The sequence below is a fragment of the Haemorhous mexicanus genome, chromosome 14, assembly GCF_027477595.1.
Source record: "Haemorhous mexicanus isolate bHaeMex1 chromosome 14, bHaeMex1.pri, whole genome shotgun sequence".
Taxonomy (NCBI): domain Eukaryota; kingdom Metazoa; phylum Chordata; class Aves; order Passeriformes; family Fringillidae; genus Haemorhous; species Haemorhous mexicanus.
Genome location: NC_082354.1, coordinates 13,390,605 through 13,405,376, shown reverse-complemented (window position 1 = coordinate 13,405,376; position 14,772 = coordinate 13,390,605). Strand labels below are relative to the sequence as shown.

Genomic DNA, 14,772 nt, shown 5'->3' with positions numbered 1-14,772 from the left:
AAAGACTGTTGGCCTGCTCAGAGTTAAGCATGTGCTTAACTGCTCTCCTGAGTGCCCAGCAAACAAGTGATGGGGCAGTGTGTGCTGCTGCAGTGCTCTGCCAGGTGCCTTGCCGGCTGCAGAATTGCAGTATGAAAAATATATTCATTAATTTGGCTTCCTCCAGTACAGGAGCTCTAGTGCCAGGGTCTGAGATGAGTCAATCCTTCTGCAGGGAGGTGGGGTTGTATCCATGGCACAGAAAATTTCTTGTCTCTTGAATGTTGCACAGATGAATGTGCCCTTCTGCAGGGTGTGGGGCAGGGACAATTTTGGTCAGTAGGTTTCTTTCCTCCCCCATGAGTTGTAAAGAAAAATATCCATCGTGTTATATGTGTCTGAATGTTTTGATATTTGTAGTTTAATGTTTTGTAGAATTCATTTGATTTAGCTTTCATTAACACGATGCCCTTCATTTTGAGGACTGAGCAGTTTAATGCAGCCATGTACCTGTGGGCAGTGTGTGATCCTGAGCTGCATGGCTTGAGAGCAAGATCAACATTTGGTTTGTTACATTGGGATTTCCTGAGGTTCAGGGGCTGGGAAGGGCAAATGTTACTACACTGTTTGGACATCTTGGTGTTTGGTGTAACTGTGTGTTAAGTCAGACCCATCGTATTCCATCCCCAACATTAACAGACCCTCACTTCCCTTGGGAGTCTGAAGCTGTGGAATAGGCACTTAATCCACAAGATGGTTGTATTTCAGTCTGCTCGGAAGAACTTCTGAGAGTGCATTCTTTCTTATCCCCACCCATATCTGACCTGTTCTAGCTCGTTCTTAAGAGCTGCACCCAGCTAGTCCTTTAGCTCCCTGCAGAAGGTTTCTGCCCATCTTTTCCTTTCTTTTGCTTTCTGAGCTTATATGAACAGGGAGCCCACATATCAGTGAATGGGATTCCTGTATAAATTTGCCCTGTTTGCAAGATTGGAATTGATTTAGAGCAGCTCCTCTTTGCAAAGCCTAAAAGCCACGAGCACAGTCAGGTGTGCCTTTTTTCCTTCTCTTTGAAGTTTAAAACATGCTTAGCAAATATGATGCTTGCAGTGTCTGTTCCCCACCTGATGTGCAAAAATGCAAAGGTCCTTCCAGAAGCATGGGTCAGACCAAGCTTTGTGCTGATGCTTCAAGCTGTATTGCAGGGATCTGTGCAGGTTTTATTATCAACTTGAGTCTAATTAAGCCTAGAAAGTACTTGCAGTGTAGGTTTAACGAGTGTTGTTTTTTCTAAATTGAAATAATTCGATCTGTGAATCAAACAGCCTCTGTGCCCCACCCCCTGCTGCTGATGACAGCCTCTTCCCACACTTCTTCCTTGGTAGCATTGTTTCCATTGTTTCCAGCTCCAGTAGGTTTCAGTTACTGATCAGTGTAATTGCAATAACACACCAATAATGAAAGAGGAATTTAAGCTTCCTTTTTTTGTAGTTGAAGGCTCTTCTCCTACGAAAGCTTGAAATCTTAATAGCAGTCACACAGGCAACATCCCGCGCCTGTCAAATGTTTGCAAAAGTGGACAGTCCTACTTTAGGAAGATAAAGGGCCGGATTTTGGGAACTTGGAAACAGCCCAATCCTATCAGGCAGCAATGGTACAGCTAATATTAGAATGGGAGACTCTAGAGACAGCTTAACATTTTGGTGGATGCCAAGGAAGTCTTCAACTGGAATGCATTGAAAGTTGTTTGTTGTATAACACGAGTTGCTGGAATCAGAGTAATTCGAGTTGCCTTTGGTCTGGTGGAAAACTACAGCTGTGAGCAATGAGTTAATTTTTTCCGTGTGTGTGCGTGTGTGTGGCTTAGGTTTCCCTGTCGGGTTTGCTCTTAGTTTTGTAGGTTCTGAATCCATAGAGGAGCGGCTGCGAGCCAGCCGTTTGTCTCCGTGAGCCATCGCAGGAGCGGCTCCGCGCTGGGGATGGTTTGATGCAACACCTTGGAAGGGCTGAGCTGGAGCCCGGCATGTAACACAGCCACCGGCTGCTCTTCCTGCCTGAACGTTTCCTACAGAAAAAGGGGTGGGCTAGTTACTGTTAATTTAAAAAAAAAAAAACTGCAGAGCAGACTGTTACCCGGTAGCCCGGAAGGGCTCGTGGGGCGCAGCCCCTGCCCCTGCCGGAGTCGGGGCTGGCCCGGCGGGTCCCGGGGCTGCGGCGCCCACCGCCGCGCTTTGAAACGGGCTCCGCTATTGGTCGGCTGCCCGCGGGTGCTGCTGTGACGGCGAGCGCCATTGGTCGGCGCCGCCTCCCATGCGCAGCGCGGCGCGGGCAGTGCCCCCGTGCCCGCAATGGCCGCCGGCGCCGCCCCGCGCCCGCCCGCCGGAGCGGGGCCGCAGGCTCCTGGCTGATTCTATTTCTCTTTTTCCTGCAGGTTGCTGAAAAGTGCCTTTCCTGAAGCCACCGCTGCTTGGATTTCTGTCTAGGGCTGCCTCTCTCTGCCCCTCGCCCCCCTCTCTGTTTAATTCGGCGTTGCTTGCAGTCCGTGCCCTGACGGCGGCTCCTCCAGCCTTGCCCTTTTTTTTTTTTTTTTTTTTTTTTTTTTTTGCTCCTCATTTACACGCAGTTTGCTCAGCCATTTTATTTTTTTTCCTTCCCCCGACTATGTAGCAAATATTTAAAAGAAAAGAAAGAGGAAAAAAAAATCAGACATCCTTTTGCCTGTTTTGATGCTCGTGAACCATAATTTTTAAAGCAAGAAATAGAAGGAAAAAAAAAAAAACAAACCCGAAGTTTTCTCCCCAAGGACCGAGACCATTCCACAAACTGAAGTGCTGCCAGCAGCATATGCTTTTTGCAAGAATAATTGAAACCATTAACTGGAGAGCACAGAATTCTTTTGAAAGTCTGCCAGTTATTTGCAAGTAACTTTGGCAGTGGCACAAAATATAACACTTGTATTTTAACTTCTACAATTGCACTTTTAGGAGCTGGCCTCTAATTTGATTTTCAGTTGTTCTGATAAGATTTCTATTTTATGATTGGCTTTATGTTTAATTCTTGTTTAAAGAAACACGATTTGACTTAAATGAAAACCTAAGTGCTGATGAATAGGAGTTTTACCAAAGCAACAAGTTAGTTATTTCTTCACGTTTAACTTGAATTCACTTTTTTACCCTTTTTTTAAAAAAAAAAAGAAGAAAAAAGAAGATCAGCAGTAAACATTACCCTGAGGAAGGGTGCGATTGCTTGCATTTTAATTTTTGTTTTTTAATATGGCTGTAAACGTTTCCCTGGTTCGTGATACAAAATGGCTGACGTTAGAAGTGTGTCGAGAGTTTCAGAGAGGGACTTGTTCTCGGTCTGATGCAGAGTGCAAGTTCGCCCATCCGTCACGGAGTTGCCATGTGGAAAATGGTCGAGTTATTGCCTGCTTTGACTCCCTAAAGGTGAGGACTGTAACGCGTGCATTGCCTAAGCTGCCTTGTTTTTCTTTCCCTTCCGAGTGGCTCAGGCAGGGGTGTGGGATGTGCAGAGCAGCTGTTTGTTGCTCTGTGTCTGCAGGGAGAATGCTGCTCCTGAAATCTAGGCTGAGTCGGACTTCGGGTGCCATTGCCTGGAGTGCCAGGCATTGCTGGGAGAGAGGATTTTATCCAGGGCATTTTTCAGTGGTAGCTCAGGTCTGATGTAGCTGTCCCTGAAGCAGAGAACACAGGTTGTGGGTAGCAAATGAAATAAGACGAGTAGAGAGAACTGAAATCCAGTTTTAAGTGTCCAGATCACATCAGCTGTGCATTTGGTGCAGGGATCTGAAATGTGTTTTTAATGAGCAAAAATGAAAGCAGCATTTTAAGATAATGAATCAGCTTTACATGTATTTCCTGGAGACGGAGTTGCAAATGCACTTTAAGGTTGTCCTGTAGATGAGGACCAGCCAACATATTTGGAGAACAGCATTTCCAGAAATGGTCATTGGGGAAGTGCTTTCTGCTTGGGACACATGAACTCAGTGGCTCTGCCAGGCCTGTTGGAGCTATGGCTGAGCCTTGAGGTTGGTGCTTATCCTTGCAGAGTTGAATTTGGAGGCAGTAAATAGCTCTTGGTGGCTTGTCCCTGCTGAGTTCCAGGGATGACTTACAAAAATACCAGACCTGGACTGTGAGTCAGGGAGAGGAGTGAAGGGGCTCACAGGAGGGGGATGTGGGCATCTCTTTCAGGCCTCACTTCACCATGGTTCTTGGGAAAGGAAGATGCACTTTTTTTTTTTCTTTTTTCCAAATGACTCCTCAAAAGTATTTTTTACTCTGAGACCATATGGATAACTGATAGCAGATGAGAATTCTTGACATTGTGTTTAATGTTTTGACCAAAGTAATCAACCTGTTAAAATTTCTAGAAAGAGTCTGGAAAATTTTATAATCTTTAAAGTTTTGTCTTGAACTTCAACTATTGCTTGAAAAGATTTCTGTTTATTTTTGTTAGCATAATGAGTAACAGAACTGGCAGAGTTATATATGCAGAGGTTCAGTCCAGGACTGGATCTGGACTAACACTGGTTTACCCATTTTGTTCCCGTTAGTGGCTTCTTCATGTTTTCATTTCTGTTCTCTTTTTCCAAGAAGCTCAAGTTTTCTGTTTGCATTTGGTTTTCTCTTTTTAATCTGATTATATGAAATGACTCTTTAGTTATACAGTGACTTTCAAATGTTCATTTACATTGCTGGTTTGTTGACAGTGAGAGACAAACATTTTTTTTATTGAAGGGGGAAAAAAATCTTGTTCTTTATGCCATTGAAACTTTTGAATTGTAGCCAGTGGCAGTGCAGATACTTCTAATAAAGAGATTAATATGTTCATATTTTATAGTGTGTGCTTGTGAATGGAAAGGAGGGCTGTCACGCTGTGGAGGGTAGTTTTGTGCCCCTTGCTGGTGTTTGCATCATCCTGGGGAGGTGTCCCTGTGCAGCCACCCAGCTTGGCTGGGCTCTGAGCTGTGCTGTCACCCCGTGTGTGACACTTCCCCATGTGTGCTGATGGCAGTGCAGTTCCTCAGCACACCCAGCTGTGCCAGCCCCTCTCTGCACAGCTGGGGCTGGGACCATGTGCAGGACCAAGTCCATGGGCAGCTGGGGTTCAAATCCCACCCACTGGTATGAGCAGACACTTCTCCCACTTCAGCAGTGGGGGTGGGATGGGGAACACCATGTTAAAAAAACAACAGCAGCAAAAAACCCAGGAGAAGGAGTAGGGTGTGATCTTCTACATCTCAGAGTGTTTCCTGTGTAACTGGGCTGTTAAATTAGGTTCTGGTTGTAGTTTCCTCATGACACAGTAGCAGATGCCCCGTATGTGCTGGTTAAGTGGCCTGAATTTTTCAGAGAACAGGTTTTTTGGACTTAAAAAGCCTCATGGAGGGCTGACAGCTCTGTCTTTGGGAAGTACTTGAGGAGGAGTCCGACTGTGCAGAGCACTTTGGCCAAAGGTGATGGGGCTGTTTGTGCACCCCTCTTTGCAGACAAGACAATGGGTCTTGGAGCACTTCCTTCAGCCCCATGGATCCAGCAGCTCTCAGGACAGATCCCTATTTCCCTTTGCCATGGAGGGCTGTGGTCCCCAGTGCTGCAGCCTGAGTGTGTGCATGTCTAATGCCATGCATTCCCAGTGGAAATAACCCCTGGGGACCAAACCCTCAAACAATGGTCATTCTGTTTCTGGGCCAGGTCTGGGCTTGCAAAGCACTGTTTGCAGTGGTCTTGAGGGGCTCATGGCTATAAGGGTGGCCATCCTTACAGGTCACCAGAGAGGTGTTACATTCTCAGGTCCTTTAAGAGGCTTTTTGTGCCCATCCTGTGGATGTCTTTGTGTCCAACAGCTGTGGAACACCGACCCTCTGTCCTGTGGAGGGCTCAATAGCTGCTTAGTGCTCTCTTGTCTTTTCACGCCCTGCATTAGCAGAACATCTGTGTTGCTTTATTGGAGGCAGGATATAGGATGCTTGTGGCTAATAAGTTTTCTCTGTTGTCTTGCAGCCGCCCAGGGCTTTGTTCAGACTTATCTGCATCCATTGTGTGTTGCTGTTGCTTGTTTTTTTTCTCTCACAGACCTCTTAAGCTTGAACAATGCCTTCATACAGGAACTTCTGATAACCCAGCAAACAATGGTTTCACCTCACTGGTCAGGTCATGCGCAGCATCCAGAACTTACTGAATTGCCCTTTTTCCCCTTTTCCCTTAATGTCCTATAGCAGTTCCACTCCTGTTGCAGTGGAAAAAGCAGTGATGTTCCCAGAAGCAGACTGCCTCAGTGTGGGCTGCTTCATGGGTAACTAACTGTGTGCTCCCTGTAATCTTGTGAAGAACACACAGGACTCATTGAATTAACAGGGGCCCTCACTGATGCTCAGGTGGGGGTCACCAGAACATACTCTGCAGGAATGTTGTGTTGTGCAATGCTTTGGTCATGAAATACCTGATCTTGATTAGGTTGAAAGTGCAGGGCTGGATCTTGCTGTCCTGAGCTGTGTTTCTTCGAAGGGGGAGTTCGCACATTTGTAGGCAGCAGAAGGAACCTTTCTCAAGCAGATTGATACAAAACTTAAAAATAGTTCCTTGCAAGAAGCTGCTATTTGAATCAGATGCCAAGAGATCTCTCACTCTACTCATGCATCCCTCCTTGTTATTCTGGAAGCAGTGTTCTCTGAATTAATTTGTGTGAATGGCAGGAGAGTCTGCGCTGCTTGATTGCAGGGCAGTCCAAAGGCCCAAGAGCTGGCTCTGCTTCCAGAAGTGACCACGAGGGCTGCTGGTCAGTGGCCAGTGCTCTCTGGTACCTCCTAGCCAGGTCCTGTGGCACCTCAGAGATGTTCTGAGCAAAGGAGAGGATTGTCATGTCATCCCTGTAAACTGGGGTGGCCCCTGGTTTCGTTCATTACTTCTCTCCCAGGCTCAGTGTGCACTGTCCATGCAGAGGCAGTGCTTTTTGTAAGGACTGGGACATGGTTTGCTGGCTCATGACAATTCCTACAAAGGTTTGTTTTGGCACTTTGGTGGGCTGCTCATCAAGTCATTAACTTTCCTATTCAGGCTGGATCAGGAGGGCAGGATATGAGCTTGTCTGACTCTTAGTTCCTGGCCAGCAAGTCATTGGTTGTGTTTTCAGTTTCTGATGTTGTCAGGAATGGAAAAAAAGCTTCATCTTTGGGCACTAATGGAGCAGAGAGCTGAGAGATGGGGCATTAGGAGATGGTGACATGTTATATAAAAATGTGCAGGTAATGCTCATGAGGTGTTCACAGAGGCTTTGATTTGTACTGCTCACAGTTTGGGTATCTGCACTGAGGACTTGAGGTTTAAAAAAACTTACAGATAGAGTTTTCTGAGTTGTGAGCTGGGGCTTTTTGCTGTTAAGGGGTTTTTGAATTTTCTTTTTGAATGTTAATTTGAATTGAAGCTTCAGGGAGCATTTTGAGATGTAAAATAGTGGGGTGAAAAATTTCAGTAATATGAATTTTGACTTTGGGAGGTCTAATGTGAAAAACACTGTTAAACTATTGCATGTTTCAAAGCAGTACTCTGTAAAAAAAGTGAAAAGTTTTCTGTGAACAGGCATAAAAAGAAGTTTAAAGTAGTTTTGTCTAAATTGTCTATTTTCTAAAAGAAGTGTTATTCTCTGGTAATAATATTCAAAATCCCAAGGCAATCTGAAAAGTTCACACTGCTTGGGCAATGGATGTACTATATGATCTTGAAACTGATGTACCTGAGGCTGTTCCTCACAGTTTTCATGCTAATTTGTACCTGGTTTGTGCTGACTTGACTAGAATTATTTCTGACTTACTGGTTGGCAATCAAATCTGTTTTTTTAAAAACTTAAATAAACTCCAAATTAAGAAACAACTAAAAACACCCACTAAACTTAGCATATGGTTACACTTTTAGAGAGGAAGAAGAAAGCAAACAAAGCCATAGTGATATTTCTGGAGACATTCCGACTCCATGTCTCAGCTCAGTGTAATGGAGATGTAAATATTCCACAACAACAGTGTTGAGCCAAGTCACCTGTGTGACAAACATCCACTTTTCCTTGGTCATTAAGCCACTTACCTGTGTGGCAACAGCAGATTTGCAGTAGCTTTCTGTCCACTCTGGGTGCTGGTGTGTCTTATGGTATGTCATCAGTGCTTTTTAATACTACTGTTTAAATCAAACAACTTAAAGTGGGGAAAAATGTATTTAGACTCAATTTTATGTATAAAAACTGTTAATACTGTATTTCTTTGTCTTTTTCTGATAATTTCTATATTTCTCTTTGTACTTCTTTCTGAAGTAAATTGGTATTTCAAGGAGAATTAGGAGAGCTTGTGGGAGAAGAATAATTTAGGCCTGATCCCTTCTCGTTTGTAGGTTACAACAAGCTCCACGTTTTCACAGTTTAATTTAACTGGCACACTTGCTGTCTATACTCTCATGTCTTCAGAGGTTTTTGGCACATCTCTGTGATGGAGAGCACTGATGGAGAAGCTCACCTGGCTCTACCTGTGCTGAGCATCTCCCAGGCCTGCCCCATTGCCTGGACTGCAGATTCTCTCTGTGGGGTTAAGGCTGGTTACATGAAGGTGATGTGTGTCCTCCCTAGGTGTGTTCAGCTTTCCAGGGAAAGGATACACCTTCTTTCTTTCATCTTCCTAGTTGATCTTTCTGTGGGACAGATGTCTGTGCACAGCATGTTTGATTTGTTTAGTGTTATCCAATGGTTCCTCTGGTAGCCCAGTAGTCTATTTTCATTTGTCTGTGACTTTTTGACAGCTGAACCGTGGCAGATGAGCACTGGTGGGTTTTGCAGTCGTGGTTTAGAAGGTTGCTGCTCTGAGCTGTCCCCTTGCTTCTCTGTTGCAGGTTGCTGCCAGTGTGGCAGGGTTAGGAGGAGAACAGAGTGCCTTAGGCACTGAATACAAAATCCAGCAGCTGGAATTCCCTTGGTCCTGCTCTCTGCAGAGCTGCTGGATGTTGAACTTGTGTAACTGGAGCAGGCTGGTCTTACCTGGTGACTGTGCTGTGAGGACAGCAGTAGACAGGGAGATGCTGGAAGGTCTTTTTCATTGCCAGCCATTTGCAAAGGTGTAAGGCAGAGACCTTGAGAGGAATACTTGTCTGTGATAAAGCAAGGGGGTGATCTTTGAGGTGTGTTATGGAGAGTGAAGGGGTTGGCCTTGTCCTTATCTCTGCCAGGTCTTTCTGTAACTGAGCAGCCTCACCAGGGAGTGCTGCCTTGGTCTTTGCGTTTACAAGGACATGTGCTTTGTGAAACTTGGTGTTGTCCATGGTAACATGGCAAGAAAGGTGAGATATCTGTAGGTTTCCTGGTGCATAGCCTAGTTCTGGCACTACCCTGGAAGGATGCTTTCTTTCAGCTCATTGCTCATATTCCAGCAGAGGGTAGATATTTGGTGATTGTGTATTTGCTGTGCAGTAGGTAGAGAGCACCATCTGTGCCCCAGACCTCCTGACCCCACATTTCTCCTGAGGGCTTGCCCACACAGGAGCAGATGCCTTTGCTGTTGCCAGTGTGGGAGTGCCAGTCTCATGTGTGCTGTCTCTGGGACAGGTTCAAGAGGCTGGCAGAGGTGTAGGCACAGTCTGGTAAGTTGGGAAGCTCTCCCAGTGCAAGGGGCAAGGACAGGAACACTGTCCTTGTCCATCTTCTTGCAGCTGATTAATTGATTACAGTTTTTCCTTGGCCCTCAGACTGGTGTGCTTTTCCCCTTGTACATGTTGGAAAGCAGAGCTGTGCCCACAAACTGGTCCTGAGACCGCAATTTGGAGGCCAGCCTCTTCAGGGAGATGGGCCAAGCAAATTCAGCAGTGGGGTTTTGCTGCCAGCCTCTCCTCTCCTTTCCTCACCAGCCAGCCCTGGCAATGCAGGGCCTCTGCTCCTGCCTGCAGCTCATGTTGCCTTGTTCTTCTCCCTGTGGCGTGAGCAAACCACCATCCTCAAAGGGTAAAGCCAGCAGCATTTACATTATTAATATTAGCCAAGAGTAACCTTGGGTTTCTGGTTGGGAAGATGATGGTAAAGTGCTGACTGCTGCTCACACTTGCCTAAAAAAGCAAGAGAGGAATTCTTTTGAAATGTTGACTCTAAACCCTTCTTAGCTTCTGTGTGTGCTTAAGCAGAGACATTTTGAAACCTTTTATGGGCATATTGCAGTGTTCCACTGGCCCTGGCATGCCACCTCCTGCTCCTGAGGCTTGCTTTCCCATTTGAAGGGCAAAGCCCTCCAGACCAAGGTTCTGGTTCTGCAAAATACTTAAGCCTGATTTTAAGTGCTGTAGAGTTCCTGCGGGCAGCAAAGAGCTCCTTGTGCTGGAGAGAGCTGTTGCATTGAGTTTTGAGTGTGCTAAGTGGTCTTCTCAGCCAGTCTCTAAAGGGGGAGAGCTGTTTGGTCTGCCACCTTGGCTTTTGGTAGTTTCTTTGCATGCATAGCTTGAGTTTGCAGTCTTGACAAGCCTGCTGGGATCTGCAAGCACAAGCTCCATGCCTGTGACCCAGCACAACTGCAGGGGGATGCTCTGTGAGTGCCAGGGTCTTCCTCTGCACAGAGAGGAGGGAGATGAGGTGCTGGGCCCGGATAGCAAGTGGCTGGCTCTGCCTGCTGTGAGTCAGAAGTTGGCCAAGGGAGCACAAAAGGGGGGGGGGTGTGTGTGTACAGTGAGCTCTGGCACCTCAAATGGTGCCATGTTGCAAAATGTGGCACTGCCAAATTCTTCTAGGGAAGAAGTTCAAACATTACATCTTCCAGCCCTGATGTGTTGCAGTAGCTAACGCTGGGATTGAAATAGAAGCACCAAACCTACAGGCTTCTGTGCCTGGACAGAGTCTGGGGCAAAGAGCTTGCTTGGCTGTGATGTTGGAGTGTTGGTGAAGCTACCTAGGGACTTCTCATGCTCCTGATTGCATTAGGCCAGCAAAATGAGCTGGGGGGAAGGTGGTGAAAGATGCCTTCAAGGGGAGTGACTGAATGAGCATGTGGAGTTGGCGGATTTCCTCGGTGGCATAGCATCAGTTTGATGTAATCCCTTAGCTGACAATAGCTTTCTGCCACTTGGTTCACCCTTCTGAAGGAGGGTGCAGTAACATGCTTTTATGTAATTGAGCTGTTTAGAAGCTTTAAAACAAATATAAACAAGATGTGCCAGGCTTTTTGGAGAGCCCATCGCCTGACATCTCCCACAGAGCATTTCAATAAGTGGTTAGATTTCCAAGTGAGGAGCTGAGCTCTTTGAAATTCTGCCCCTATAAATACTGTTTTGCTGGTATTAAAATAAATGCTTTGAAGACCTTGGGTGAATGTTGCCCCATACAGGCACAGTTTTACTTCTGGCTTATTAATACTGTTTTATTACTGTTCATAAAACAGCAGAGACCCAGGCACTGACCCCTTTCCTCAACCCCTACAGTCCTCATGCCATGTCTGATGACAGTCTTGATTAGAGGAAAGACCAAGGATTTGGAAAACCACCTTTCAGAGCCTTGTGATGATGCAAACTGCTTGAAAGTGTTGTAATGTCGGTCTCTGTGCCTAATTGCACTTTTTGACCTCACAGGAGCAGTACAAAAAAAAGTCTTTGAAGGCTGAGTGTAGCTGAGCTGCTGTAATAGCATGACTCTGGCTGTTTTAGACAGGTGTCCTAACTGAGTAAGCATTTCAAACCCTGACTCCTTCCAAAGGAATAGCTATCAAACATGCTTAGTTCTGTAAGCTTGCCTGCCTGTTAGGAAAGCCCCCTGTTCTGTAATGGCAGTGAAAATATTCAGCTTAACCATAGCTAATGTGTTAGGATAGTAAACTCTTTTTGCTGTCCACACAGCAGAAAGTACATGGCACAAAAGTAATGCTGATCTCTTGGGAGCCCTGGGTTTTGCATCTGGCTCTCTGAATGTCTGGTTAGTGTTTGGCCTTGGTTTAGGATTGCAGAGACATGGTTACTTGATGTCTCCACTGTCAGAGGAGCTGTATGCTGGAGTCAGGGATTATTAAGCACTAACTCTGTGTTTTTACCTCCTCTCTCTGAAGCCAGCACGTGGGAATGGCTCGGGGCTGTTCTCTGCGTGCTTCAGCTCCAAGCTGGAAAGCTGAGACTGGAGGTGCCTTTCTGCAACATTTAGCTTAAAGCTGTGAGGAAGAAGCATATTCCTGAGAGGGCACAATTGGCTTGCTGGGACATGAGCATACTCAAATCAAGCAATTCCCCAAGTTTGTAGTGAAATGTTACGGCAGATGGCCTGCTTACAGTGCAGGATATTATTAGAACTATGATCAGTGCTAATAAGGTCATTGGCGGTGGGGGAGGAGGTCAGTGTCTGACCTTGTTTGGAAGGTGGCAGCCTGTGCTCTGGGAAGAAGTTTTCCTCTTGCAGCAGTGGAATGTGAATGTTTAAAACAAGCCACTTTGTGTATTAGTATGGCTGCACAGTGGAAAGAAAGACCCACCACCCAGTCCAGCATAACTGCTGCAGGGGTGCTGCTGGCCCCCACCCCTTGCTGAGGTAGGTGCACAGAGCACCATTAAAAAGTGAGGCAAATTCTGCTTAATTCTGGGAATGGGAACCAGGAGCAGTTTAGCTAGTGCTCCAGAATGGGTATGGTATCACAATGCCCAGGTGACTGCTGAGTGTTGTCTCTGTGTTTTATCTTGCCTCTGGCTCTGCATTAACACAGCACTAACTTTCAGCTGTTCTCCTACACTGGTGTCAGAAAAAGACCCAAAACAACCACTACAGATAAGAGTGTTGGAATCCAGTTGAGTTGCATGAATGATGTCCACATCTCTGTCCAGCAGTACCCACACCAGGTTCTGATGGGGATTTAAGCCGATAGCCTGAAACATGATGCTTTAACTCTGTCTCATCACTTCTTCTTTGCCTTAGGAACTCTGGGTGCATAGTGAGAGGAGACACCTCTCAAAACGAGAGGCATTTGGGAAAGTGTGGAGTATCTGGGGGTTCAGAGGTGGCCAGGGCAGCACCACTACAGGGGAGCTGCAGCCCGTGTGCCTGAGACCGTGGCTGTCATGACGCTGCTTCCCTAAGTCCCTGTTATCCACAGGGGCACGGCTGGTGCTGGGAACAGTCACACGGAGATTAGGTCCTTAAAGAGCCCTGCTTCAACTGAGCAGAGTTTGAATACAAAACCTCAGTGTGTAATCCCAGTGGTATAGGCTGATCCTGCTGGTCTATGTTTCTTCCTCTTGCTGTCCATTCCTAAAGGATCAGAGCATGGGTAAGGCTTGCGGCCATTATGTGCTCTTGATCCCAAATGGTTGGTTTATGCAGTGTTGTGCTGCGTGCAGTGCTTGGGCTCTGCTCCCAGAGTCCCTTCCACGTGATGCTGCAGATAGCAAATCCAGGATGAGTTTGCCAGGAGAAAGCAAGAGCCTCATGGGGTTGGACATTTCAGCCCATGCTGTAGTACTGTAGTGCTCAGGGTCGGAGGGTTGAAAGCCAGACATAGAAATGAGCCTTTAAGGAGGGCTTGGAAGATCACCCAGGCATGGCATGGTGATGGTGTTTTAGGTCAACTTTATGAAGGAAAGCTCTTTCCTCCCTGTGAGGGAATCTTGTTTCATAAACCAGTGGATTTTCAAGACAGTTGTCTTTGGAGCGAATGTTACTCCTTCCCAGACATTTTAGGGGAGGATGTTAAGAGATGCTCCTGCTTATGCAGAAACCTTTCTAAACCTTGCTCCGATGGTTCAAGACTTGCAGCCTTACTCTAATGCCCTGCTTCTTCTTTCTGCTCCGTTTTCTCCTCCCCTCTGGGCCTATTTGTCCCCAAGCCCTAGTGCAGCTCCCCTGTCCTCTTTGTCCCTGTTGTAGTGTCTGCAGGGATTGTACAAGGCAGCCTGAGAAGTCTCTCGCTCTCTCCTGTTGCTTCAGCAGTCATTTTTATTTCTCAGTGCATCTGGTGCCCTTGCAGATGAAGATGTAATCATGGTTACCTCCCTGCAGACTTTGACTCCCTGCTGTGTCAGTCCTGTTGCCTGTAAAACCTCAGTGATGTGCTGCAGGGTGGGAGCTGGAGCAAGGCAGGCAGGCTGAGTGACTCTGGTGCTCGAAGCTGGAAAGCCATCAGGGCTGATAAAAGCAAAACCTCTGAGCTGTGAGGGACGACCTCAAGGGAAGGAGGTGGGGGTGACTCTGGGGAGGAGCAGTGCAGCTGCCCAAGCCACTTTCCCATAGGACTGGGGAGCTCGGGGATGTGGCAGGGACCCTGGCCACCCATCACTGCCGGCTCTGTCAGCATCTGCTGGCATGTCACGGCAGGGTGTGGATTTCCCTGCACAGCCCACGTCACTCATTCCTGTCACCAGAGCTCACTCAAACTGCTCTGCACCATCCTTGGGAGAGGGGAGGAGGAAATCCCTTGGGGGCTGGGAGACAAATGGGCGGGATCACTTTTAGCTAGTGATGCAGAGGTGGGACACAGGCAGCCTTCCAGGAGGGCATCAAAGGCAGGGCTGCAGCAGCCCAGGACAGAGCAGCTGGAATGCAGTCTGGGTGTTGCTGAGGCTTCCCCTGGCTGCCTGGGGTTTTTCCACCAAGTCTGGTGTATTTAGACTGAAAACTCTTCAGGCAGGGACTGTCTCATTTTGTGTTTGGGTAGTAATTGGAGCAGGACCCTGAGCTGTAGCATTGATGAGTATTTGTATTCCCACAGCCAGAGATCCCCTGCTGCGGCCTTGTGCGATAAAGCACAGATTGAATTAAGAGGATTTTCATTGTTGTTTTGTGTTTCTCTGC

At 46.8% G+C, this 14,772-nt stretch overlaps 1 protein-coding gene across 11 annotated transcripts in view; it reads left to right on the top strand.

Moving 5' to 3' along the window:
• MBNL3 (muscleblind like splicing regulator 3) overlaps window positions 1-14,772 on the top strand; it is a 92,500-nt gene that overhangs the window by 30,086 nt on the left and 47,642 nt on the right. For 6 of the 11 annotated variants that reach the window (XR_009488281.1, XM_059859420.1, XM_059859421.1 and 3 more), the window contains exon 2: window positions 2,408-3,422. The exons of the other annotated variants lie outside the window; for them this stretch is intronic. Coding sequence is in view for 5 of the 6 variants with exons in the window: in XM_059859420.1 (XP_059715403.1) it covers window positions 3,249-3,422 (174 nt within the window). In the remaining variant the exon portion in view is untranslated. The remainder of the gene's footprint in view (window positions 1-2,407; window positions 3,423-14,772) is intronic. 11 annotated transcript variants of the gene reach the window in all.